General features: G+C 45.6%; 2 protein-coding genes and 1 long non-coding RNA gene across 6 annotated transcripts; 2 read left to right on the plus strand and 1 right to left on the minus strand.

Moving 5' to 3' along the window:
* Positions 1 to 77: 77 nt before the first annotated feature.
* Positions 78 to 16315, plus strand: ttc39a (tetratricopeptide repeat domain 39A). Of its 4 annotated transcripts, none has more exons than XM_040185132.2 (21): positions 78 to 371; positions 1293 to 1343; positions 1501 to 1551; positions 1915 to 1968; positions 5665 to 5769; positions 9249 to 9380; positions 9651 to 9691; positions 9794 to 9861; positions 9949 to 10013; positions 10118 to 10217; positions 10400 to 10465; positions 10912 to 11020; positions 11100 to 11167; positions 11263 to 11322; positions 11630 to 11791; positions 12269 to 12360; positions 12581 to 12701; positions 13562 to 13673; positions 13833 to 13947; positions 14172 to 14288; positions 14529 to 16315. In XM_040185132.2, the coding sequence occupies exons 1-21, from the start codon at positions 319 to 321 to the stop codon at positions 14641 to 14643; spliced, it is 1857 nt and encodes a 618-aa protein (XP_040041066.2). In that variant the 5' UTR covers positions 78 to 318; the 3' UTR covers positions 14644 to 16315. The 4 variants fall into 4 exon arrangements, with proteins under 4 accessions (XP_040041066.2, XP_077964579.1, XP_077964580.1 ...); XM_078108454.1 differs by lacking the exon at positions 78 to 371 and adding an exon at positions 604 to 622; XM_078108453.1 differs by lacking the exon at positions 1915 to 1968.
* On the minus strand, positions 16033 to 23288 carry LOC144411463 (uncharacterized). The gene is made up of 2 exons (XR_013468637.1): positions 23118 to 23288; positions 16033 to 17249 (listed from the first exon to the last, which is right to left on the minus strand). It is a non-coding gene; the product is annotated as an uncharacterized LOC144411463 (long non-coding RNA).
* rnf11b (ring finger protein 11b) lies at positions 16797 to 25814 on the plus strand. The gene is made up of 3 exons (XM_040185135.2): positions 16797 to 17435; positions 23138 to 23307; positions 23712 to 25814. The coding sequence occupies exons 1-3, from the start codon at positions 17313 to 17315 to the stop codon at positions 23881 to 23883; spliced, it is 465 nt and encodes a 154-aa protein (XP_040041069.1). The 5' UTR covers positions 16797 to 17312; the 3' UTR covers positions 23884 to 25814.
* Positions 25815 to 25873: the final 59 nt, after the last annotated feature.

The raw sequence follows: 25873 nt of genomic DNA on the forward strand, positions 1-25873 counted from the left end.
TGCATTTAAAACAATGTTCATTTAAGTAGCTACGCGTTTGTATTTCTACCGCGTGTGTACAAAAAACAACCTGGCGGGCTTTAGGACCCGGGGGCCCGGAACCGCAGCCACGACGTCGCAGCGCATTTGAATAGGAAGCCCATTACTGTGGCGGTGACAGCCGTCGCACACCTTTCCACCTCAGGAAGGAGGAAGACGCACAAGTCGGCGTGAACCCGCTCCCCGTCCGTCCGTCCGTCCCTCCCTCCATGCCCGCTGAGTGACACCCGCTGCGCCCGCCACCTTCCGCTGGATTTCGCGGGATCCCAGAGCCGTGGGATGAGTTTCATCACCAACTGGAGACGCAGCGTGAAGAAAAATGACAAGCAAACGTGAGTAGAGATCGGAGAGCTTCTGTGAGGAAGAATCTGTCCGAGGAGAGCGGAGAGTCCGGACCCGGTGTCCAAACATAAGGGCGCATCGTGCTTTATACCTGTTCGTCTGAGAGCAGGACGCAACATGTCCAGCGCCCCCCCCCCCCCGAAGAACTCACTCTGCCGGGACATGATCCGACTCTTCACTGAAAGTTGTATTAGACGGAAATAAAGGAGACCGGCCTCTGACGTAATAAATCCAGTGGGAAGTGAGTGTGATCGCTGTGGGCCGATGGTGGAAATTATACTGTAGAGTGAAATCTATGTAAGTTAGTTTGTAAGTAAGTAAGCTGCAGCCCAGTAACAATGTACAGTATTAACTTTATTTGTTGTTTTGTTTGTATTGCATTGTCCAGTAGCTGCAGCTGCTGAACAGAAACAAATGATAAATAACTTAAACCTTATTCAGGACACTTGGAAGCGGGCACACAATGGATTTAAGAGGTCTCGCGGTCAAAATTTCTCTTTCAAAATCTTATCTTTTTTTTTGCACCGTATAGTTTTAGCTCATCCAAACTCCCCCTAAACTGTAAGTAGAGGTTTTCTGTGCTTAGAAACCCTAAAAACAATGAGAGGTACAAAACAAAATACATGTAATAAACAGCACCAGTACATTTATTCTGGAGTCACTGTGGACACGTGCTTCCTTATTCGTACGCTTGTAATTACTTTTTATCTGACATTTTGTGTCTTTAATGTGTTCACATCGGATGTCTTTTTCCTCACATACTGGGAATAATTGACCTTTAAACCGTCTGTACGAAACTCTTGAGTCCTCATCAGATCATCCCAGCATGCCCCCCTCCACCCCCCCATCTTCTCACCTGGATGAGATCCTTTCTTACTTTCTCTCTAAACTGACCTTTGACCTCTTCACAGGGATGCCAGCCAGGCACGGGACATCCTCCATGGCCCGGACTGCACAAACCAGTATGTTTGCGTCGCGTACGCTTAGTATTTGTACATTATTCGTCCTCCGTAACAAAACCCGCCGTGGTAATAAGAGTCTTATTACCAGTGTAATGTTACATTTGAGTTGTCCATACAGACACATGGACTGACCCGTATTTCTGTTTTGATTTTTCAGGTTGTCAGTCATAAACAATTCAGCAATGGATCCCATCATCTCAGATTTTGGGTGAGTGTCTTTGAATTAAAATACCAATGAAGGACACAGAGTGGAAAAAGTCGGGTAGAAGCATATTGTCAGCTAGATTTTAAGAGAGAATCTTTGAAACTGTTTTTATAAACTTAATGTGTATTCACCCACCGTTTTCCCAACAATTTACCCAAACCTTCATGTTAATATCCACAGAAATGTCAAGTTGGCCAGTTGAAATATGTGCCCTCGGAGCGCCCTCGTATATATCTCTGCCTCGGTTTCTGTGGCTCTCACTGTCGTGTCCCCCAGACAATGACGGCCCTTTTCAGCCCGTTTTTGTCCCGTGAGACTTCCCTCTTTTCTCCAAACAGACTCCATTTTGTTTTTCGTCCGTTTCAGGTTACAGCTTTCGGACCACGGAGATGCTCTGCAATCATCAAATCCGTCCAAAGGGTAGGTGAACTCGGACCCATCGCGAGGTTTAGATGGTGACAAAAAGAAAAAAGTGCTCTGAGAAACCTTCCGCTATCCTGCTATGAGCAAAAGACTTTAGCTGCCGTTATGACACAAAGAAATGTTACATGTTGGACATATAAAGTCTGTCCACACATGTTGATACATGTTGCACACGATGCTGCATTATTCTAAGTAGATACTTTCAATGTAAGTGGAATTGCATTTCACATGCAAATGCAAATAATATCAATGGTCATTACAACCCTGTTTTCCCGCTACAAGTGGTAATAAACACACATATTGTGCATGACTTACTCTTGTATGGTTAATACTTGTTTTCCCAATCCCAGTCACCATGGCGACAGCAGCGATTTAAATCAAATTATCTCTGCCTTTAACCCGTGACCATCTCTGCTGCTTAAGCTTCTTTTATGTTCTATAAAGAATAATTTAGCCCAAAGTGCTTTGCAGTCACATGAGAGTGATATTTATGTTAATCGTGTTACTAATATGGCGTGTGTTCGTGCACATCTGCAGACGGAGCGCCGAGCTGTCATTTTCTAACACCGTGTTGGTGGCGAGCCACTTTTTCATTCATGATTACACACGAGGTCGTGTGCGTCCACGGTGCTGCGGTTACGTCTTCTATTTCTGGACCCCTCCGGTCGCTGCAGTGTTTAGTCTCAGCCACTGCAGCAGACTGAACCAGCTGATCGTCCCACTACGCACCAGCACTGCCTTCCTTGGTCGTTAAAAATTTCCCTCTTTTAAAGTTTTGTATCGGGAATGAATGACTGATTGTTTTTTTATTTGATCGGTTGGTTTAAAAAAAAAAGAAGTAGTTGTTTAGCATCTTATTCAAAGATTTGTAGGTCATGATTCGAGGGCCTTTAGTCTTTAGTCCCGCCTCTGAGTTGGCAACAACCAATCGGAGCAGAGACTGCAGTGTGTAGCGTGAGGGTGAGGATCGGTCGGACAGGCCTTTTGTATGTTATTGTGTGTGTGTGTGTTAGAGGCACCACAGATGGACTGTGTTTTCTTAACTCATGTCTATGGTCATCCCAATCTTATTAAGATCTGCTGTTGCATCCTTCCTCCTCCTGCTCCTCCTCCTCCTCCTCCTGCTCCTCCTCCTGCTCGTCTTCTCTCTCTCTCTCTCCGTCTCTCTCTCTGTGTCTCTTTCACCTGACTGCCCTGCTGCTGCTGCTTCTGCTCTCGTTGCTGCTACCGACAGAGACGTCACACGACTGGACAAGCAGCTCTCCCTCTCTGTCTTCTACACACACACACACACACACACACACACGCACGCACACAAACACTTTTGCCAGATGAAAATGTCAGAAGAGGAAGAGACTCCGGCAAACGGGTAAGATTCTTGCTGCGTGTTTGCTGGGAGCTGCTGTCATTCAGTCGGCCTCTGGCGATTGTGTTGTTTGTGTGTCTGCTGGCTGCGACGCTAAAGCATGTGGACAAACTCGCTGGTTTTTGATCACCGACGCCGCTCGGCTCTTTTGTCATCTGAAGCAAGGCAGTGAAAGCTCCGTGAACTGCAGTTGATAAACTAATGCTTCGTCACTCTTGGAGGAGGGAGAGTCTGTGTGTGTGTGTGTGTGTGTGTGTGTGTGTGTGTGTGTGTGTGTGTGTGCTGGCATTGTAGGTTTCATGAGCACACGAACGGGTGTGTGTGTATGAATAGTGGTTGTGTGCCAAGTGTTTTTATTTGTGTGGGTGTGTGGCGCGCTGATAATGATCGTCGGTGTGCAAGTTGTTGAGGGAGAATTATTTGGACAATTATCGGGACAACGCACACTACGCACATCCTGAATCCAGGAGACTCTCCTCATTGTGCTGGTGCTCACGCATCTTCTTTATTTTAAATGATGGTCATAATGACATATTCCCTCCAGCCTCCATCCTGTAGGCTCTCTGTGGCATAATAATCTTTTCTCACTGATTGAGAACTGGTTTCTTCTCCTCGGGCCTCAGATTGTCTTCTTTTCTCATTCTGTCAGGAGCAGTTGAGACTATAATGAAACCATGCACTGATTGTTTGCCAGCATGGTAATTCTAATGTCCTATTTGATTATTGGCATAACCTAAACAATTAGGAAAACAGGGACACATTTTTTAAACTGAGACAATGAAATGCATAAAACTGCATTCCATACGCTATTGCAGTATATCGATTTGTGACCCTCAGCGGACCATCAGGGAGAGGCAATAATGTTATATTCCCTTAAATATTATTGGCATGTATTATTCACCAGGCTATTGCTTGTACTCTGAAGTGATTTGACTCGAGCCTGGCAGCAGGACGGTGGTAACAGGGGCCGTTTTTTTATGTGCGCTGTGACCGTTGCAGCCGGTGCCGCGGGCCGACTTAAGTCGGGAAGTTGGGGACTGGTTGAAGTTTTGCAGTTTAAATAGAAAAGGCGACAACCTCCGGCTCGGTAAAATGAAGCCAATTTACTTGAATTGGCTGGTTGCAAAAAGAAGTCAGTTTTAAGACCGTGATAAAATACCCCTAAGCTACAAAGCTAACTAGCCTTCCATCCATCTGTCTTTTCCTGTCAGAATGACTGAATCATTTATGTAGAACACCATACAGGTATTCTTCTTTTTGTCTTTCTGTTTCCTTTGGGAAAATCTGAAGACACACACTGAACTTCTATTTCTCAGCGACGGCAGTTGTCATTGTAACCCCGAGCTGTTATGAGGAAGCTCGGCTTGCTGCAAGTCATATGGTGAACACAGAAGTCACCCGCATGTCATTAGCCAGAGCTGCACCAGTGTGTGTGTGAGTGAGAGTGAGAGTGTGTGTGCTCCCTTATGTGGGTTTTCTATGTGTGTGTGTGTGTGTGTGTCTGTGTGATAAGCTCATAGTTCCTCTGTGTTTCTAATGGGCAGGAATGTCAAGCGAAGGCTGTCTGTTAGTCGCAGCTGGACTTACACATCGGTCTTGGCTTTGTTTGTCAAGTTCCTGCTCTCCTGTGCTTCAGCGTCGTTCTCATCTGAAGGTTACACTGAAGCTCAAGCTCATTGGACCGACAGCAGAGGCCTGGACGCTGCGAGAGCGAAGCCAAACTGCATTTGAAGACGCCAGAAGCCATGAAGCCATGAAGCCATGAAGCCATGAAGCCATGAAGCCAGAAGCCATGAAGCCAGAAGCCATGAAGCCTTGGGATGAAAGAGTGCATGATCAGCATGCCGTGGGCTTGTGAGGAGCACGTGCTCTGTGTGATGAACTCTTTCTGCACAACGACATCATCGCCGATCATTTACAGTTCAGCTTACAACTGTGAGCTAAATTCGCGGGAAACATAAATGTTTTAAGGCCGCAGCTTCTTCCATTCTTCACGTTGTCTGACTGACCCGGCTTGTATTTCTGTTCCTCTTTTGATGTCAAAGGCTTCCGTAAAGGAGGAATTGGTTAATAAACCGATATCCAGACCCGTTTCTTTGTTGCAACGCTTCGAGATGCTATTTGTCACAGCAACAGTGAGCGAGGCATAGCAGTACTGTGAATTTACACTGAACACTCAAAAAAAGAATGACATTTTCAGTGAAACCGATCAAATGTATTCTTGTGTCACTCGGAGAGGGCTAAGCTCCCCGTGCTCCTCTCCGGTCCTGCCTGTCGCTGGTTTCTCTTCTCATCCAGATCTTTGTGTGTGTGTTTTGGTCCTGCAGGTGCTCGCGGTCAGAGCTGTCGCTGGCTCTGGAGGACTGCATGGCCGCCCTGGATCTGTTCCTCAGAAACGACTTTGAGAAGGCGCAGGCTCGGCTCAGATCCAGGTACCAGACCACCCTGAACCACGGCCTGATAATCATAAACCCGATGCACAGCTGCTTTCAGCTCTGACCCACCTAGCATCATTCTCATGAGAGACGAAAGGGGATAAAATGCTTTCGAGCGACTGTGTTTTCTGGTGCAATAATGCTTTTTATTCTCAAGAGACATTTTGACATGTAGCCAAATCAAAGGCGTAAATGGCACCACTAAGGATAATGTCCACTTGGCTGCTTCAGGTTCTGGGTCCTGTCAGTGTCAGGCGGGCACACCTGTTCTATCCTATGGACTTGGCGCTAATCACCGAATGCTAGCATGCTAACATGCTAAACTACCATAACATGGTGAACATAAACAGCAGCATATTACCACGTCGTTGTTGGTCGCTCTTAGAACACGGAGCTGCTGACAAGGCCGTAGAGTCCTGCTTTTACGTTTTACAGAGAACGCTTTGGTCGCTGTTACTGACTTACCTTTATTGATTAACAATGCTAACACATTCAATTGTTTCTGCGCTCCTAAAAGCAGTTCGATCAACTTGTTTGCCCAGTAAAGTGTCCAAACATGAGGGAACCCTCACTAGAATTTCTCTGCCATACAATTACCTTTTTGAGTTTTAAAATCAATAGACCAGTCATTACTTTACACGCAGATACACCGTCCTGTGCACAATGAACAGAGGCAATAGGAAACCAGTGTGTTTGCTGCTGATGCTGCTTATTAGATTTCTCCGTGGACGAAGGTTTTGCCTGCGTTCCAGTGGCGCGTTGTGTTACGTTCGCAGGTCCCTCTTCGGGTTCGCACCCCTCCTCCTTCAGTTTTGTGTTCCAGCCCTGCGTCATCAAGTTACTCCATTTGTTCTCTGCTCATTCTCTCCAACGATTGTCAGAAACTGGATCACATCTTCGATATTATTGTCCACCGTGTGCGTTCTCTCTGGGACGTAGGGCCACTCCTTAGTCCTGGTTTCTTCTTTTCAGAAGCGATACGTCGAGACAGAAGAACAACTTCCTGTCTGCCCTCTTTTTTTTTTTTTTTATACGAGTCACTGCCAGACTCTGCAGTTGTGCGTTTCCTTGTCGTTGTCTCTTAGCACTTCATATTCCTGTAAAGTTTAGAGTGATTTCATTTGCTTTATTTTTCTACTCTCACAGCCAGTTTTAGAGACACATTGGAACATTACACAACGAGTCCGATATGATCATATATGATGACGTTTAGAGCCCTTGGAGTCCAGCATGTTCGATTAGACGCATGAAGTAGGACAGCGTGAGGGTCGGAAACCGTCGCAGAGTGAAACTTTTCCCGCACAAAGAAGCGTTTCGGAAGGAGGACGATGGCTCCTACTTCTGTAACAAATTGTAAGGTGTGATGTCATCTGCTGACGCTCCCTCGTCCCCACATTACAGGTTTAATGCACTTACACTCACAACAACAGGCAGTTCAAAGTCTCAAATCCTGAATACGGGGTTCTGTTTCTGTCCAAGGAAATTGTGACCTGCAGTATTTCTAATGTGGACATATATTTGAATTGTTATTCAGAAAGGCAATCGCTGAGCTACCATCTGCCCTTATGGGGATGATTATCCCGATAAAATGTATGAATTCTGATATTTTTCAATACTGAGTGATGTTGAACTGCAGGATTGAATCATTTTCACGAGACGGGCGCCTGTAGCTCAGCTGGCAGATTGTGAAACGTGCCTGCGAGCTAGGAGGTATCCAACAGGAGGCTTTGCGTCCTTTTGCCTTTGTTCTAACATGTGTACGGTCTCATGCTCTCATAATGCTCAGCCTCCCGCCCCATTCCTATCAGCCGCAGCAGGGAGTGGTGCACTAAAGAAGCACTACAAACACTGTATACAATACAGCAACTGGCCGAGGCGATGGATAAGCTATGCATGTATACGTGTCTGTCAATGACTGCACATTACATACGGCAAAAGGGCCCAACCCGATCGGGCTGACTTTACTGATTATTAGCAACGTGTGCAGAACTGACGACAAGATGCACAAACATGGATTTCTTGTACAGAGAAGAATATGTGGGACACTCGGCGTAATGCTGTCAGATGGGTTATAACCTTCGTGTCCCAGAACCTGAGGTGAAGCTCATTTAAAATGTCTTGAGTTCTGCTGTGAGATATTTCGTATTCTCAAGTCGCTTTCAGCTACAAGCTATTTAATTATTTTGATTAAACCGGAGCTTCTTGGCTTGACTGAGCAGTGAGAGGCAGGCGGATCTTTCTGCTTCTTCCTGGCTGCTTCCTGGTTGTAAGTTGATGCCTGTTTACCGCCGGCTCACTTTATTAGAATGAATACTATCGATTCCCTCAGGAGTTGAAGCTCTGAGGTCTGTCTGTGTTTTTTATTAAAAGCCATAATTGATTCCACGCTGCATTTTTCTGACCCTGACAGACGACAACTTTCACGTTTTTCTTATCAGTCTTTAACAAATATATGTTGAAGGAAAGTCTGACGGCTGCGAGCCGGTGTGTTTTGGTCTCTTTTTACACGGGTTGAAAAACCTGTTTGTTCAAATGAAGTTTCCAGGAGAGCGATTGCAGCTCTAAAGACGCAGAGGCTGATCAAATGAGTCAGTCCGTGAATAGCAGTGAAATGCTGGTGATGCAGATAGACGGCATTCTTCTCAACACACCTCTGCCTTTATGTTTTACCTGAGGGATTCTGACCTTCCTTTATGTGTGAGTGTGTGTGTGTGTGTGTGTTTGTGCGTGTGAGTACTCCAATACAAAAACACAACTCGCTATTCGAACCACCCATTTTTTTTGTGAATATAATACAGAGGCCTCTGGATGAGCTACAAACATAAATGAGACCATCCGACTGAAGATGGTTGACTCCTTTAGTTGCTCTTGACGTTTGCCGTCTGTGCCACCGGGACGGATTCCGCACAAAATGCGATGAAACCGTGCAGAATCACCAGAAAGTCTCCGACTCCTGCTGGGCCCCTACCGGCCGTGAGCGGGCCCTCCTCCGGTCCACCGCGCTGGCGTTGGCCCGGTTAGAACCAGGACTAAGCGGAGCAGACCCCTGCTGCGGTAAAATGAGAGGTTTTCTAAGGAGATGTAGGTGTTTGGAAATGGTAAATGTGCTGCAGTTGTAAAGCGCTTTTCTAGTCCAACCACCAAAGTGGTTCAACGCTACACTATTCACCTTTCATAAAAGCCTTTGAAACCGGAACATCAAGCTATTCAAGCTGGAACAACCAGTACATCTATTGGAAGAATGTGTGAGGCGTCCGCCGAGTTTACTCCTCCTTCGTGGCCATGAACCTGAGCGATGTTAGACTCTAATTGTTTTTTTGGGTTCCCCCTGTGCAGTGGTGCGCCGGGCTTCATGAGGTCATTCAACCTCTGCATCATCTCTTTCGGAGCACCAGAGCTAATCATTTGACATCTTTAACTTCCTCTTGCAATATAAATAAAAACCCAAAAAACATTGCGTATCTTTTTTTTAACAGAACCAAAGACAGCATGTACCACGCTCTGACCTACGCCACCATCCTGGAGATGCAGGCTATGATGACCTTTGACCCGCAACACATCCAGATTGCAGGAAACACGATGAAAGAGGCCCAGGCTACCTGTCAGCGGTGAGAGTTCCCCACGACACCAGCATGCGATAATGCTCCGATGGCCAGCTGATGAACTGTTGTCGGAGTCAGAATGTTACAAATGTTTGTCAATTAGTCCCAGAGAGTCTAAGAATCTGTCACGACTCAGTGCTGGACTGATGTCACGTCTCATCCGCCCGCCCATATTTAAACACCCACTCTTCCTCAAACCAGCGCTGACCTGATTTGCTTCTTTTAATTGTTGTGACTGGTTGTGGGAGAAACATGAACATTCTCTCATTCCATCAGACAACGCAAGAAGTCGAGCTTCTCCAAGAGCTTCACAGAAGGTCAGTAAAGTCCAATAGTGTCCATCAGAACAGATGGCACATGTGTGTAAGTTTATGTGTGTTTGTCCAGTCGCTCTGACTCAAGATCATTTCCCCCCTCAGAGGAGCTTCACGCTGAGGTTTGCTACGCTGAGTGTCTCCTGCAGAGGGCAGCACTCACCTTCCTTCAGGTGAGGACGACCCAGAGAGCTGGGAACCTGTTTTCTAGTGTTTGCCCTCGCTTCTCCTCCTCTTACCCCTCCTGCTCTCTTGTTCAGGATGAAAACATGATCAGTTTCATCAAAGGAGGAATCAAAGTCAGGAACAGCTACCAGACATACAAGTGAGCATCTCAAGTCCCGGGAGACCTTTCTTCTCTCTCCCTCGTCACATGTAAAACCTCCGGTTTCCCCTCTTAATCTGCGTTCTTTTACCTTCACCCCGCAGAGAGCTGCACACAGTCCTCCACTCTTCCGGGTACACTCAGGGTGAAAACCACGGCCATTTTGAGGGGGGTGTTAAACTGGGAGTCGGAGCCTTTAACCTAGTAAGTAACAGCCTGAATGTTATCGTACGCGGGTCAAAGAAAACGTTTAGTTGAATCGTGAGACGCGGGTCTTCCTGAACTCAATGGATTCACCGTAAGATAAGACGAGACCTTTGACCACATATTCATATACAGCAAGATCAGCTATAATTTCAATTACATTGCTTCTCTACTTCCTGCAGATGATTTCCATGTTGCCCACGCGGACGCTCAAGCTGCTGGAGTTTGTGGGCTTCACTGGAAATAAGGTGAGCTCTGGTGACATGTGAGCACCATCTAAGGCTGAAAGAAGGCCCAGCAGGCCGGCGTGAGGGCCGCTCTGCGCGGTGGGACGAGCTCATCACAATGAGAAGAAATTGTAAATTGTTTCTGTAATATCAGTTTCGCTGGTTCGTTCGTTATTTGCTGTGAAGCTCTTATGACTCGTACTGAGAATGTGCAGATAGTGATGAGTCATGCCTGTACCAGTTCTCGGCATCAAACATTTCTTTCATTCATTGTGTGGGGTAGTACTCTCAGAATTCTCCAAATTTGAGTCACTAATAGGAAAACAATGCTGTAGTTCGTTCCTCTTTGATTTTCCTGCAAAGAAAGTATTCAAGTTGCAGAGTGTTTGCAGCTTTCGCCAGCAGACCTGCCGTGGAATTATGCAAAATCCAAACCGCTCTTGTTTGCACGTCCTTGTGTCTTGCAGGAGTTTGGTCTTCAGCAGCTTCAGGAGGGTTCCGCGGAAAGCACGTTCAGGTCCTTTCTTTGTAACATGCTGCTGCTCTGCTACCACACCTTCATGAGCTTCATACTTGGTGGGACACACACGCGGCCGCGACCGACCTCAAAAAGCAGCGAGGGTCTTGACAGGTTTTCTTATGTTTGGTCTCGCAGGCACTGGGGAAGGAGATGTTGAAGATGCAGAGAAACTGTTGCAGCCATATCTCGAAAAATATCCACAGGTGTGCCAGAATCCATCAAACATTTGTTGTTGTTTTTGTTTATCGTGAGTCATTGGGATCGCTCCCTAACATTCTGTGGCTGGGCTTCTTCCTAGGGATCCATCTTCCTTTTCTTCGCTGGTCGAATAGAGGAGATCAAAGGCAACTTGGACGCTGTGAGTGTCCGTCATTTCTGTGCACAAACAAAGAATACACAGCATGCCCTGCACTGTGGAAAATTGTAGTTTTTACAAATCATCTGTTGCAAATGTATTGAGTCTTTTTCACAAATAGTTGATGAATAGTACATTTGGATTGCAAAACAAACACTGTAGGATCAATCACACAAAAAACGTGTTCTGCTTTGCCTTTTAAAATGCTTCGGCCTCTGGTTCACATTTCACCCCGTGCATACAAACAAGTACGAGAATAATTTAAAATGAAACGAGTCACTTCCCATTTACTAATACCGTATTTTTTCAGGCCATCAAGCGTTTTGAGGAGTGCTGCGAGGTGCAGCAGGAGTGGAAGCAGTTCCACCACATGTGCTACTGGGAGCTGATGTGGTGCTTCACATACAAGAGGCATTGGAAGATGGCCTACTTCTACGCTGACCTGCTCAGCAAGGAGAACACTTGGTCCAAGGTGGGCCACCGCGCCGTGGCATTAGATCCCCATGGTGTTCTTAACGCGATGACAAATGACTCAAAGGGAAAGCGCTGACCTGTTTCTGCACTTCTAATGGAAGTCTGAAAGTTATTAATCACACATTACATTTCAATTCAAATTGCTCCCCAGATAATTTTCAGTGGGACGTTTAAGTTGCTTAGTTGCAGTGTTTTGTACCTGGCAGCAACAATATACGTGGCAAATGTTTGGGAGAAATTTAGCACTATTTAGAGAGGAAGCCTTCTCAGCGGCTTGTAGGGGCTTTTCATAATATGATTATTGTTATAAAAGAAAGATCTCTCAAAACCAGACTAAATGCTGGAGTTATGCAAATCCCGGCCTGATTCTCTGATTTCAACCTGGTCATAGTTTTTCTCTCTCTCCTCCACTCATTTAAAAGGTTAAAAGGGAAAGATGGACTTGCGATGGTAACCTCTTCTCTCCTTCCCCTAGGCTACCTATGCGTATATGAAAGCGGCGTACCTCAGCATGCTGACTCCGGATGATTGCCTAACCTTCGGGGAGACTGCGTTCACTCTGTTCAGGTAGCAGCTGAGCACACACAGGGAAATAGAGACGATTCACTGCGACAGTTACGCAATGATATATGAGATGAAAAAAATCTTTGGGAGGGATATCTGAAGTTTTTAATTGATTGTACACAGCTATATTCAAGATATAATAATTTGTGGGAAGTAAACTCGATGTAAAATATTTTCTTACCATTACTACTGATATGAATGTGTGCACTTTATTATTTCTCAGGCAGGTGCCAGGGCTGAAGCAGAAGATAGCGGGGAAATCTTTACCGACTGAGAAGTTTGCGATCAGGAAAGCCCGTCGCTACCTTGCAGAAAGCCCAATTGCTCTTCCCGCTCCGCCGCTGGTCAGTACTGGACGAGGCCGGTTGCCATGTCGCACTGCTTCACTTGTAGCATGACTGGATGTTCGCACGGAAACCAGAGTGTGTGAAATGTTTATCGGACGAAAGTGGATCACAAAAACACCAGTAAAATGTGTTGTTTCACAAAGGCAATGATCTGTCAACCTCATGCTGAAATGTGCACGCTGGTTGTTTCAGTCATTGTGTTTCAGGCGGTGTAAATAGTGGTTTTACTTTACCTGCCACCCACAAAGCCGTCACATGAAAGGGGGGCGACGGGGGGCGACGAGTGGAAGTAGAACTGTAACATTTGTAGATAAACCCAGTAAAATCGAACAAAATGAGCAAAGGTGGAGCCCCTTAACTTTGTTATTCTGGCCCTCTTGGAGCGACTGATGAGGATGCCGGGTTATTGTTAAAGCTCGAACTGCGGCCATAGAACAACTGTTATGTTTAGGTCAAATTCATCAAGAGAGCTGAACTTTGTCACGTAGAGAAAACACTTTAAAAAAATGTTCGTCTCTATCAATTGCATTGATCTGCGCTCGTGGGACGAGCTCTTCACAATGAGAAGATTGTAAATTGTTTCTGTAATATCAGTTTCGCTGGTTCATTCGTTATTTGCTGTGAAGCTCTTATGACTCGTACTGAGAATGTGCAGATAGTGATGAGTCATGCCTGTACCAGTTCTCGGCATCAAACATTTCTTTCATTCATTGTGTGGGGTAGTACTCTCAGAATTCTCAATTTTAATCACTTGTATTCCAGTTACAAACTACATAGACTTGAGACGTCTCTATCTCCATCAATTGCAATGATCTGATTTTGACATTGCACGCTTTATGCGTATCCGTGTTGCCTAGGAGATGATGTACATCTGGAACGGCTACACGGTCATCGGGAAACACAAAGAGCTGACGGAAGGCATGCTGGCGACGCTGAGTGAGGCTCAAGCTCAACTCGACAGCACACCAAGTAGGACAACTTTTACCATCTGTTGATGCTAATACATTGCCTTTTATGTAAGATTTTATTCAGACATTTTACCAGAGATAATTATATAATCTGTAGGTTGAATGTTTGTCCAGATTTACTGTGCTTTTTCAACAAAAACAAATCTGTGTTATATACCAGGGTCGGAGTTCACCTTCGATGACCAGTGTCTGCTGAGCCTCTTGAAGGGACTGTGTCTCAAACACCTGGGGCGTCACGACGAAGCCGAACAATACTTTACCCTCATCCTCTGCAAGTAAGCCTCTCTCAGCGACGTGCACAGAAAATGAACAGCACGCTCAACCGAACCAGAGCAACCGCTGCTCTCCTTTCACCAGTTAGCCTCACCACATTGGTTTTTGCATCCTCTGATGATATGAGGAGGTTCTGTTTTGAGGACGAACTGCACGGCGGTTGATGGGCCTCTTCCTTCCCTCCACACGTGTTGTGTAACCTCTGTTGTTTTGGCATCGCCCGCAGTGAGTCGCAGATCAAGTATGACCACTACCTGGTTCCTAATGCCCTGCTGGAGCACGGCCTGCTGTGTCTGGAGCAAGGCAGGAGGGCTGAGGCTATCAGACTCCTAGAAACTGCAAAGTAAGTCTGTCTACCGGCAAAGCGCACTCAAATCACCTGTGGTCGCAGCGAAGATTCAGAATATAAAACTTTTCCACATTGTTTCAAAGTAATTGTTTAATAATGCCACGCCAATTGATCTGTGTGGTTTTCAATGAAGCTTAATGTCACAGGTTTGTTACAATGGCCGTGTGAAATATGGAATTAGATTGCGATTTTCTCCCGGTGGTATTTCTAATGACTCTGTTTGCTCTGTTTCAGGCAAAATTACAAGCACTACTCGATGGAGTCACGTACCCACTTCCGTATTCAGGCTGCTCTGCATAAGGCCAAGGGAGCGGGGGTGAACGGCATCAGTGTTTCCTCCAGCCCATAACAGGCAGCGGAGGACACACTAGAGCAGAGACAGCTTCTTCCGACTGTAGTCCCACTATTTTACACTTAGCCCGGGCCGGCCCCGCCTTTTTAGGCTGGCGATTTTGTTTTTTTTTTGTCTTTTTTTATCAGAAGGGTAGGAGAAGATGGAGGCTCCCTTTCGGGGGCAACTGCTGCTCCGTGTGGCCCCGACAAGATAAGTCAGGTTTGCTACGTCCTCTTCAAGAGAAACGTATTATGAAACTTCAGCATAAAGGCCACCAATAAGGGCCGCACACGGGTATGAAACACGGTGATGGTGTAGTTTATACTGCAAACTGCCTCCATTACTACCCCAGGATAAAAATGTGCCCAGGTCAGGGTGATGTCCCAAATACCCCCCTGATTAATTACCGACCCTAACTACACCTGAACAGCAGCACCATTGACTTTGTTGGTACAAAGCTCTGCCACCTACCTTAATTTAAATGAAAGATTATTGATTAAATGACTTGAAAATGTTTGACATCAGGTACTTATACACAAGGACTGTTAAAGAGAACAGTTAAAAGGGTCTCACCTTTAATTAAGATATTTGATCGAATCCAATATGACCTAAATCAATTATTAATTACATTAAAAAAGTATTTATACGTTGGATTCACTTTTACTCCATAAATGGCAATTTATAGATTGAGTGAACCTTTTATTGTTTCAGAAGGAAATGTCTTAATGTGGAATAGGTACTTCTGCAGAACTACTTGGATCTTAAACCTTGTTGTATTTACAGTCACGTGGAATGGCTTTTGCACAGAGCTTTGCAAACTCTCCGGAGTGAAATAATCAGAGTTTCAGTGAGAGTTGTTCTTTACATGTATATACTGTAAATGGCACCTTTTACACAAATTGTCCTGTTTTGAGAGGACAGATGAATGTGTCTTTTAGAAAGGCAGACTCCCTCCTTTTCTCCTCCCGGCTTGCGGGACGGGCTCCAACAGTACTTGAGCTTTAACAAATAGGCCATTCATGGCGAGCGGCGAAGGACTGCCTGCTTGTCCGTCTGTTGCATCTTTAGTGAGTGAAGAAGCTCCGTACGGGAACCACCACCGTCATCCTGCTTTGTGAATGTCTTCTGCTGCTCCTTTATCTGCCATGCTTGACTACAGCCATCTATCAAGGGACATGGGCACCATAACCATACTCAAATAATAATCTGTATATGTGCAAACACTTGTAATGATTGATGATAAGGCAGAACGGGGTCACCTCTAATCGTGTTGGAGGTTATTTGAAGGGCTATCTCAGTCCAAAACCTGGAACCTCAGATGGTGTCTCAAGTGTTGGAATAAGAGCACTGCTGATTTATTCATGATTAGACGAAAGTTTGGGATTCAAGACAATAACTAAAAGTCGGTTTCAATTCTTTAATGGTGAAGGAAATGTACTTTAAATATACTCTAAACAGCTCTCGTGAGGAGAAACAAATTTCATTTACTGATTGATCAAAAGTATTTTTAATCAATTAGTTTTAAAAATATAGCTGAAAGAAACTAACCAAATTTAGTGGCATTGTGATGTTTACAATCAGTATGTTTTAATCGGCACGGCTACTTTTGAGCAGAATGACATTCCTGTAGATGTTTCTATTATAATTTAAGATGTTATGATGATAAGCAACTAAAAAAAACACATCCCCATTTTGTGTCGTTTTTTTTGTCATTGGTGCACCACAAACAGAAGCACAAAATAAGATGCGCACAGTAAAAAGTGGTACTGCTCGCCTGCGAAGCATTGCACTCTTTGTTCTCATACGTGTGATCTAATCCTCCAGATACAGTTTAGATACAGTTGAGTAATTTCATCTTGTTGATGTGCAATGTAATGGTAACTAGAGATAAGAACACAGTGGGTATTGGGGTAATATTGACATTATATTGAATTGAAAATAAAGATGAAGTTGAATTTATAACATACTCTTTAAAGTCATGAAATATGTTGAGGCCAGTATTGCTAACGTCGAAACCTCCCGAATATTAGGATCACAAAGACTCATTCAACGACTTCAGCTCTGTGTTTATGTTTCATCAAAGGGCAACGTGATCCCGCCTCTGATTGGCTGCCAACAAGAGCTTACGCGATATGGCTTAACGCTCATTGGTCGGTTGTATGAAAGGGTGGGGCTTCGTGTTGCTACGTTGCCACCTTTAGTTGTTCTTCGGCAGCTGCAAAGCTGGAAAGTCCGACAACCGAAAACATTTCCGACTGGAATACTGCCTGTTGCCTTTTTAAATGAAGGACATTCACATCTTCTTCGTCGTGCTGCCGCCGCGGATACACCAATCTGTGACAATGTTCATGTCGAAAAACAAATGAACGAACCGAGTCGATGCTCTCGAGAGCTAGCTTTCTTTCTACGAGCTAACGTTAGCTGACGCTAGTTCTGTCTGTGGCTAACGGCTATTAGCTCGAGTTGACGTTTGTGTCGCGGGTGATGGAGTGAGCAGCCCTTCCCGCCGTCTGGGAGAGGACATCCACCCGCTGTGGTTGGAGAAACGCCTTCTCTCACACTGCTGACATCATCCGTGGAAGTGGCCCGCGGTGTCCCGCCGTGTAGCGCCAGTAGAGCGACTGCCGTGGAGAGGGAGAGAGAGAGTTAGAAGGGGGGAGAGTTCGATACCCAAGAGGGAAGAGATGGGAAACTGTCTGAAATCTCCGACCTCGGATGATATTTCCCTGCTACACGAATCCCACTCGGACCGGGCCAGCTACGGAGACGGCGCTGACCCCGACCAGGAGCCCCCGCCCCCGTATCAGGTAACTTTTGTAAGCCAGCTGTTTGGACCACAACACAAGATATGGGGAGGGGGGGCACGGAGGTGTTTGACAGGCGTCCCCCCCCCCCCCCCCCTCCCAGCCCCACTGACCCCTCCGTGGCTTTCACACTAATCCGCTTTGTTCTATCCGGAGGTCTTTGTCTGCCGGGTCCCGTGAGGTCATATTTATGATGCATCATTCCACACACTGATCCGCGTAGTTCATACTAAAGATGAACAGAGACATCCTGTGTACTTAATCCGCATTAACTCATCATTTTATTTTGAATCGACCGGAAACTTTTTTTGTTTGTTTGTAAAATAGTGTCTCTCTCTCTCTCTGCTTGATTCACCCTGATCCTCCTGCGCGAAGCAAATTGGTTTTGCGTCCTTATTTCCTGAACTAAATCCTGTCAAAACAGACGTGGCCATTTGTAGCCATGAATATGATTGTTATTGCCCCTCTCTGTGTTGGCACAGAGGATCCTGTTACTAAGTTCAACCTTATCTGTAGATCTAAGACAAGTGTGAGAAGCACCACTGCCTCCGTTTATCATTTCAAAAATATTAAGTGTGAAATTATTGTTTGAACTGGGTTTTAAAATGATCGACTTACGGTTATTGAATATGTCAAATAGAATTTTCTTTTCTTCCTTAAATGTCATAAACGCATGATTTTATTTTCATTATGGACACATTTCTTTAAAAGACGAAACCAATCATGTTTACATTTTTGTTTAAATATTTAAGTCACATCGACGGGACGGGGGAAATCAATTCTGTTTATTCATCATAACTCCAAAAACTGTTTCCAATAACTTGTCTTGCATGTTCTTTTCTTCTTTTTATTTAGCATGCTGGATCGTAATGTCCTACATACTAAATCAACCGTTATTCCGTCATTCAGGTCACACGCTTAAACTTTGGTTTCTCAAAACAGAAGGTTGATTTAAAAACCCATTTTTACTGTATTTTCAGAACCTTTCTGTCCACATCGATTCAAACCTATTTTTCCTTCTGCTTGAGTCGAACATCTTTGCTCATTTGTTATCAGCAGGACGTCCCTCGACAAAGCCCCTGCGTCCGCGTCGGTCAAAGATAACATCTGAACGGGGCCCTGGGCCCTTGGTATGTATATATCTCCAGGTTGCTGGGAGTACGTCATGTCTACCATGCAACCGGCTGTAATTAGGCCAAAGCAGCCAGATCTGTCATAATAAGCGGCAGAAACGTTCCTCGGGTTCTTCGGGAGCAGCTCTTACTAAGCTTCTAGTTGGTGTGGGAAAATCCGTAAGTAGTTTGTTTGTGTTGACGGTTTCCCAAGAGTGTTAACTAACTCGTTAGAAAAAAAAACCCTACTTATAAAGGGCTCTTTCAGACCCGCCAGCTCTTTTCTCCCTGGTGACCAAAGTAATCACCATCTGAACCCGGCCTGACAGCACAGCACACATTTTGTGTGTGCTCGCACGTCAGATCAACACACTTTAGTAGTGCTGCTTCTGTCAGAAAGGGGGCCAAAGGCTCCACCAGACTCCACTTCAAATTGAATTTGGAGTTTTGTTAAAAGATGTTTCGGGTATGCGGCAGCGTTCTCCCTGTGCTGGTGAGCACCAGGCGAGGTGGCCGACCCCGTTGGTGAAAAACATCCAAAACAAACATGGGCTCTGAGTGGCCTCACACTACAGGAAATGAGAGCAGAAGACGGAAAATGATTTAAATCGAAGCTTGTTACCGTTTACCGCAAGTCGTCTTAACAACTTACTGGCAGGGTTACGGCGTGCAGAGAACGGCTGCACGTAGAAAGCTGAGACTTCAAGTGATGACATCAGCGCCGAGCCACTTAGGCTGGTGTGCCATTTTAATGTCTTGTCAAAAATCATCTATATGTGTTTTGTTTTGTATTGACTGTGGCGACCACAAAAGAGAGGGAGGTGCCGCTCTGTTTGCGGTCCTGAATACTGTGATGGTTGTGAAGTGCAATGTGCATGTGTGTGTGTGTGTCTGTTGCTTTGTGCGTCGAGTTTGGTAATTTGGAAAGCAGCTGTTGAGCCGCTGACTCATCGCTGTGGGATGGGTCTTTTTGGAGATAAGGTGCATGGTGTGTGTGTGTGTGTGTGTGTGTGTGTGTGTGTGTGTGTGTGTCTGTAAGATGGCAACACTGACAGGAGTTTTTATTGATCACATTGAGTGTGGCACAAAGGCCTTTGTGCTGCTGTGACATGTAGCTTCACGGCCAAACCTCGTTGGCTGGAACCCCTCGCAGACTTTATACGATTAATTTGTGTGTGTGTGTGTGTGCGTGTAGATGGACTTGAAGCCTTTTCCAACTGTTTCGCTCACTGTGGTGCAAACATGAGGCCCAGAAGGTACAAGATGATTTAAAACCTGTTAAATAAGAGCCTGCTGCTCTGCACAAGAAACCGGGCCAAATGTACTTTCTGATGGTGCTGCAGACCAGTAGTGGACACACACACACACACACACACACACTCAAAACTGAAAAGCACAGATTCTGTCAACCACCTGCCTCGACATCAAGACAAAAGAGCGCGCAGTCAGCAGTTTGGTTTGAGCTCCGCCAGCTTGGTCAAACGAAATGGGAGGGGGGGGTTTGCTTCAGAGGTTGTTTATAATTAGCTGTCAGAGCTGGAGTGTTGACGTGGGAGAGCGCAGCAGATGGGACGGAGCCGACCGAGGCGATCTGAAGAGGAGGCTCTTCAGCTTTCAAGCAGACTTTTGGCACGAATGCAAAAGTTTAACCACGTAAAAAATAAAAAAAATGGTGAACGGTGGAGGAGCTGATGAGCCATTTGTGTGATCGACGTATTTATTAATAATTTAACGCGGTGTGCCAACCACATATAACAGGAACCACACAGTAACACGGCTACGACTACTTTGTATTGCCCTTGTGTTACTTCCTCCCTGTCTTCGGTCACAGGGATAGCCTTATGCTACTAACACAGCATTATATTTCATTTTATTCCTCGTCCATTGTCGTATACTGTCTGCTGTGATGCACCAACCGCCAAGTCAAATTCCTTGTATGTCTGACATATTATGGCAATAAATGATCCCTGATTCCTGAGCATCAGGCAGAAGAGCTAAATTTGGTGTCCCTGAATCCACAGGCATGATTAGGTCGACTAAATAATCATGAATAGTGGGTTTTTTTTTAAGAGAGTGATCCCATTAGAGAGCCCCTTGTGACGGATGACTAGTTTTTTTTTTGTAACAGTCCGTTACATGGCTGGCATCAAACACACAGGCAGATCATTTACACACAATGACATTCACGTTTTCAGCGCCATACTAAACACCCTGAAAACGATTTTTATTGAAATTTTCCTAGTTAAACAGATTTTATCCAAAGTGGATTTAACAACCCTGCAAAGTAGCAGATTTATTCTCTTTGGACACATTTTTCTGTTTTAATATACCCTTTATAATCTTTCCTTAATGAATATTTCCTGCTAGATCAGACTGATTAATGTTGAGCAGACTTAACCGTACACAGTTAATGATTCCCACCATTAAGTCCACTTTAGCGGTCAGTCTTCTCTGTCATCGTACAAAGTGACACCAGCAGCAGAACCTGACCAAACAGCGGCCTGGGGCGTTTCTCCAGCGCCACAGGAAGACGGCGCCCACGTGGCTCCGCGGGCGCGTTTTCCCCTCTGAGGGAAACGGAGGCTCCTAACTGAGCAGATTACCTTCAGTCTGACCTAATAGAGAAACTGGAGGAGGAGGCCGTGCTGACAAACAAGCCATTGTTCAGACTCCTGGTGTGTGGGCTTTGACTCACACATGCCCAACTTGGGCTTTGACTCACACATGCCCAACTTCATCCACCAAGTCGTCTGACTAATGTTTAGTTTAATGTGTAGTTTTTGAGTGGCTGCAGAAAAGCGACTCACAAGTTATGAGTAAATACCAGGGTTAATACTCGTACTGCTGCTGTCGTCGTTAGGGTCACCCGCTGTGTGTGCTCGCCCTGCATTGTGGGCGCGCGCTTGGACGTCCCGTTCAAAGATTGTGTTTCTCTGCAGTCACCAGATCAACAGGTTTCAATAACGCCTCGTGTATCTGGTGGCGGTGCGTGTGGACACTGCTGGGAACGGGGCAAGTAGGTGGGGCCCGAGGTTTGGAATACTTTCAGACTGAATTTAAGGAAATGCCGTTCTTCTACTTCTAACGTCATTTGATTTAGCTGTTCCAACGCCGCGTGTTATAAACGGAAGTCACCGCCACGCCGGATGTTTGCAACCCTTTCCCACATCCACTAAACCTGTGGCTTGTCTAGTCAGAGCTGCTCCGTGGCTTGAGCTGAAATAAAGCGCTGCTATTCGGCTTGTTCCACATTACATTTGAACGTAGCCACCAAAGTGACCCCCTTTGACCTTGTGTGTCCCCCCGCTTCGTAAAATTAAACTTAAAAAGGAATCTTTTATGCAGTAAAAACGTTTGCTACTGAGAGGACTACTTGATATGTTTAAATGGCCTCCTTCGCTGTTCGGTTGTGGAAAGCCCTCTTGACCAATAGATCACAAACACACTCGTATTTGTTCATCAAAGGGGGCAGATGGGTTTCTCTCCCGCTAAGACCCCTCTCACCTCCAGCGCCCTTCGTTCCACCACACAGCGCTTCCCTGCAGTGTGGATGTGCAGGTATAGAGCTCACATAATGGCATTACAGGGGACTTTGATTAATCACACACGGGCTGATGGATCATTTCAGGTGCCTGACGCTGGAAGAGGAGGAGTGAGCGAGTGGGCTGACGCAGTGGGGTCAAACCGGGACATGAGGAACTAGTACTCGCGCTACAGACTAGCGAGCGCATGAGAAGGAAGGAAGGAAGTGTAGACCGCAAAGTGAGAGAGTGGAGTGAGTAGAAGGGTTGTTCAGAGAGGAGCACGATGGGAGGGCACCCGGCAGAAAAATAAAATGTATGTTAACATTTTCTCCCCTGACTTCATGTAAACTGTTCTCTAAAATACAAATATTTCACAGATTTCGTATGGCAAAATCTGTGAAATATGTTAGCTCAGCTTTGATGGTCCTATTATTTACTATATACAACTGCTTGTAGAGACAACTCTTTATTTAGCTTATCAACTCTTTATTTAGGGCTGCACCTATTAATTATTTTCACTATTTATTGGTGTGCAGGGCAGATCATTTTCTGTATTAAATGCACATTAAAATATCAGATGACATTCATATCACAGCATTATGCCTGGTCTGATACTGAAACTTTGTTCTGATGTCATTTTGATTTGATGTTACTTTCATTGGCTTTAAACTCCTACCTGCGTGGTTTGGAGCAGACAGGCGGGATAAAAGAATATACTCTTCACTCTTCATGTTCATGATTATGTTTCAGATTGAAAATATTTCTTGTCACCTGCGGCTGTTTGGAAACACTACCATCTAGTGCGCGGGATTGTAATCCCCCATCATGACCATAATGAATTTATGCTTGTAGTGAATTGTTAACTGTATCAGTTATTGACAATAGTTATTGGTTTCAGCTCTGCTCGGCTAGTTTTTCACAGGAATAATTGTATATAAAAAAAACAAAGCATGTTTGTTGGATAGGAAAAGTGTGTCTCACCTTCCCACCACAAACCCGACCTCCAGCTATTGTGACCCCGGTCTGACCTTTTCTTTCCATGTGCTCACCTCTCCCGTCTGTTCCCCAGGAGCAAATCCACGTGCCTGTCTACCACCCGACGCCCAGCCAGGCCCGACTGGCCACCCAGCTGACCGAGGAGGAGCAGGTCCGCATCGCACAGCGGATCGGCCTCATCCAGCACCTCCCGAAGGGCGTGTACGACCCGGGGCGGGACGGCTCTGAGAAGAAGATCAGAGAGTGAGTGATGCCGGCTGGGCTGTGATATGTGTTTTTTTTTAATTACTTTTTTTTATGCAAATAAATGCAATGCAAATAAGTTTTCAAATTGTAATTCTAGGTGTGCATGCAGTGCTGTGATACGGAGGCTTATGCACACTCAATATTTTATAATATTGTGGCTATTAGGGTAAATGCACATTGCTGTTAAGCTGTGTGTGTGTGTGAGTGTGTGTGTTTAAAAAAATCCATATGCATTCCAATTTGGGGAAATAAAAAACTTTTGAATGGTAACGTTCAAAGCAGCTATTTTTTCCTATCTGATTCATTTGTATTTGGTATAAACTTTCACTGCTCTCCATGTTTAAAATATGGAGAATGTCTGTGCGATCCCTAACGAGATGCACCTGTGTTCCCCTGCCCAGGTGCGTCATCTGCATGATGGACTTTGTGTACAGAGACCCCATCCGCTTCCTGCCCTGCATGCACATCTACCACATGGACTGTATTGACGACTGGCTGATGAGATCCTTCACCTGCCCCTCCTGCATGGAGCCTGTGGACGCCGCGTTGCTCTCCTCCTACGAGACCAACTGACACACACACACAGATATTATATATATATATATATATACATGCCCATAGGCACCTGGAAACCAGAATGGACTCTCAGACATATAATATGCACACACACACAGACACACTTTCATCTTGCTCACCTGTGTCCTGTATTAGAAAAGCGTTGATGTATATAGTGAACAGCGGATGAATTTAGGATGAACCTGTGTGTGTTTGTGTGAGCAGGAATGCCTTTTGTGTACGTGTGTACTGCACAAAAGTCCTCCGTTGGCCTGCTGGACAGGTTTGATTTAACGTGGACTGAATAAACGGAGCAGACCGAGCAGCATGTCGGAATGGGACCGGTGGGTGTAATGAGAAGTCAAAGGGGAAAGCATGACGGTCAGCTGACATGATTAAAATATCCAAGAGCTTTCATATGCGTTCCAGTAGAAAGGCTTCCTTTTAATCATTAATCCGTCATTGCTACAAACAATGGACTGCCCGCAACCTTCTGGAAATAAACGTCCGGTTATGCCGCCTCCTTCTTGCAGATTCATACCGGCTGCAGAAACTGCTACAGGTGTGCGATTCAAAGGAGGTCCGGGATGGACAACAGACTCGATACTGCAAATGTCACACATGTACACGTGGTGCACAAACTCACCACAGGCCTGTACTGGTCCACGGCGCCCGGGCCTGGATCAGCCGCCGTGGGTTTGTGAACTCTGTTGCGCCGTAAGGGCTTCGTCAAACCCGCGTCGACCGACCGGATAATGCAAAAGGAAGGAAAATCGGTGGACGGCTGGTGGGACGCCTGCTGGACCAGTAGGCAAACTGGTGATGCGAATCAAAGACATTTTCTCTTCTTCATCAGTAACTTGTGACAAGAGTTGACCATATTTATTCAGTCAAGATGAGAAAATGAGTCAGGCGATTTTCATCACCACTTCAAAGATGCAAACACAATTTATTACTAGTGACATTAACTAAACTACTAAATGAATTCCAGGTTTGGCTCCCCTGTTGTCGACCAAATCACGTATTTCGGGCCACTTTGTGCGGGCCACGCCGATGACCGCTCGGGTCCCGGTGAACGTGGCCTATGAAGGCAAATCAATGTCAAAATCCCGAGAGCGCAAATCCGGTCCACGCGCGCGCGAAAATCAAACATCCGCGAGCAAAAAGTAGGTCTCGCGCGAGATATTTGCTCGGTCGCGAAACTTGAACCTCCCTGCTCGCGAGCCTGCTCCCTGCTCGCTCGCTGTTTGCGGCAGTAAGGGGGAGGAGCCAGTCACGATGGTTTCTAATTGGTTACAAAGCCCGCGCATTCACACGCCCATTTCCGCACATCGGCACGTTCATCATGAACTCAGCACAGTCGAGGCCTTTGTCTTAATGGTGGACCTCACTCCAAATTGTCTGTCGCCCAAGTAACCCAGTTTACTGTAAAAGCACACTTTCATTCTCCCTGTTGACATTGGTGAGTGGGCGAGACTCAACTATGCAGGAATTATATCCCTCCTCCCCCACAGGGCATGTGATAGAGATCTAATAGACTTTGTCACGGTGCATTCCTACCGCGATTTGTGTTTGTGGATTACGCACCTTAGTCTTTGAACAGTACTTTAACCGGCCTGCGGCTTTACGATGTCCCCCATCAAACGCGAGTACGCGATGGCATCCGCTGCTAACAGAAAGCCGCCTTCATTATCCATCGTCTGCAAAAAAAAAGATGCAGTTCTCCAAAAATGATTCTTAATCGCGAGGAATTAGTGCTTTGGTTCTGACGCATTAAAAATGTCCACACCAGGAGTGAAAAGTGAGTGCTGTTTTTTGGTGTTTTCTGCTTGAACATGGAGGTTTCCTCCGACGTGTTGTGTGTTTGCATATGGATGCTTGTTAGACATTTCCTTGTTTGTGCATATGCTGTACTTTGGCAAACAATAAATAGAGTTGCAGAACTGCCACGGGGTGTGGTTTTATTTCCTCTGTGCGCAGAAAAAAGGGAAGCGAGTGGTTTCCTTTT

Source organism: Gasterosteus aculeatus, chromosome 8, assembly GCF_964276395.1.
Source record: "Gasterosteus aculeatus chromosome 8, fGasAcu3.hap1.1, whole genome shotgun sequence".
Taxonomy (NCBI): Eukaryota; Metazoa; Chordata; class Actinopteri; order Perciformes; family Gasterosteidae; genus Gasterosteus; species Gasterosteus aculeatus.

What these genes read in the sequence shown, in the direction of transcription:
- rnf11b (XM_040185135.2), top strand. Translation starts at nt 17,313, where the DNA reads ATGGGAAACTGTCTGAAATCTCCGACCTCGGATGATATTTCCCTGCTA. An exon ending in AGCCCCCGCCCCCGTATCAG is followed by an intron (nt 17,436 to 23,137) that starts GTAACTTTTGTA and finishes TCTGTTCCCCAG; the next exon opens with GAGCAAATCCACGTGCCTGT. An exon ending in TCTGAGAAGAAGATCAGAGA is followed by an intron (nt 23,308 to 23,711) that starts GTGAGTGATGCC and finishes TCCCCTGCCCAG; the next exon opens with GTGCGTCATCTGCATGATGG.
- ttc39a (XM_040185131.2), top strand. Translation starts at nt 3,018, where the DNA reads ATGTCTATGGTCATCCCAATCTTATTAAGATCTGCTGTTGCATCCTTC. An exon ending in TGGGCTTCACTGGAAATAAG is followed by an intron (nt 10,466 to 10,911) that starts GTGAGCTCTGGT and finishes TGTGTCTTGCAG; the next exon opens with GAGTTTGGTCTTCAGCAGCT. An exon ending in AGGAGAACACTTGGTCCAAG is followed by an intron (nt 11,792 to 12,268) that starts GTGGGCCACCGC and finishes TCCTTCCCCTAG; the next exon opens with GCTACCTATGCGTATATGAA.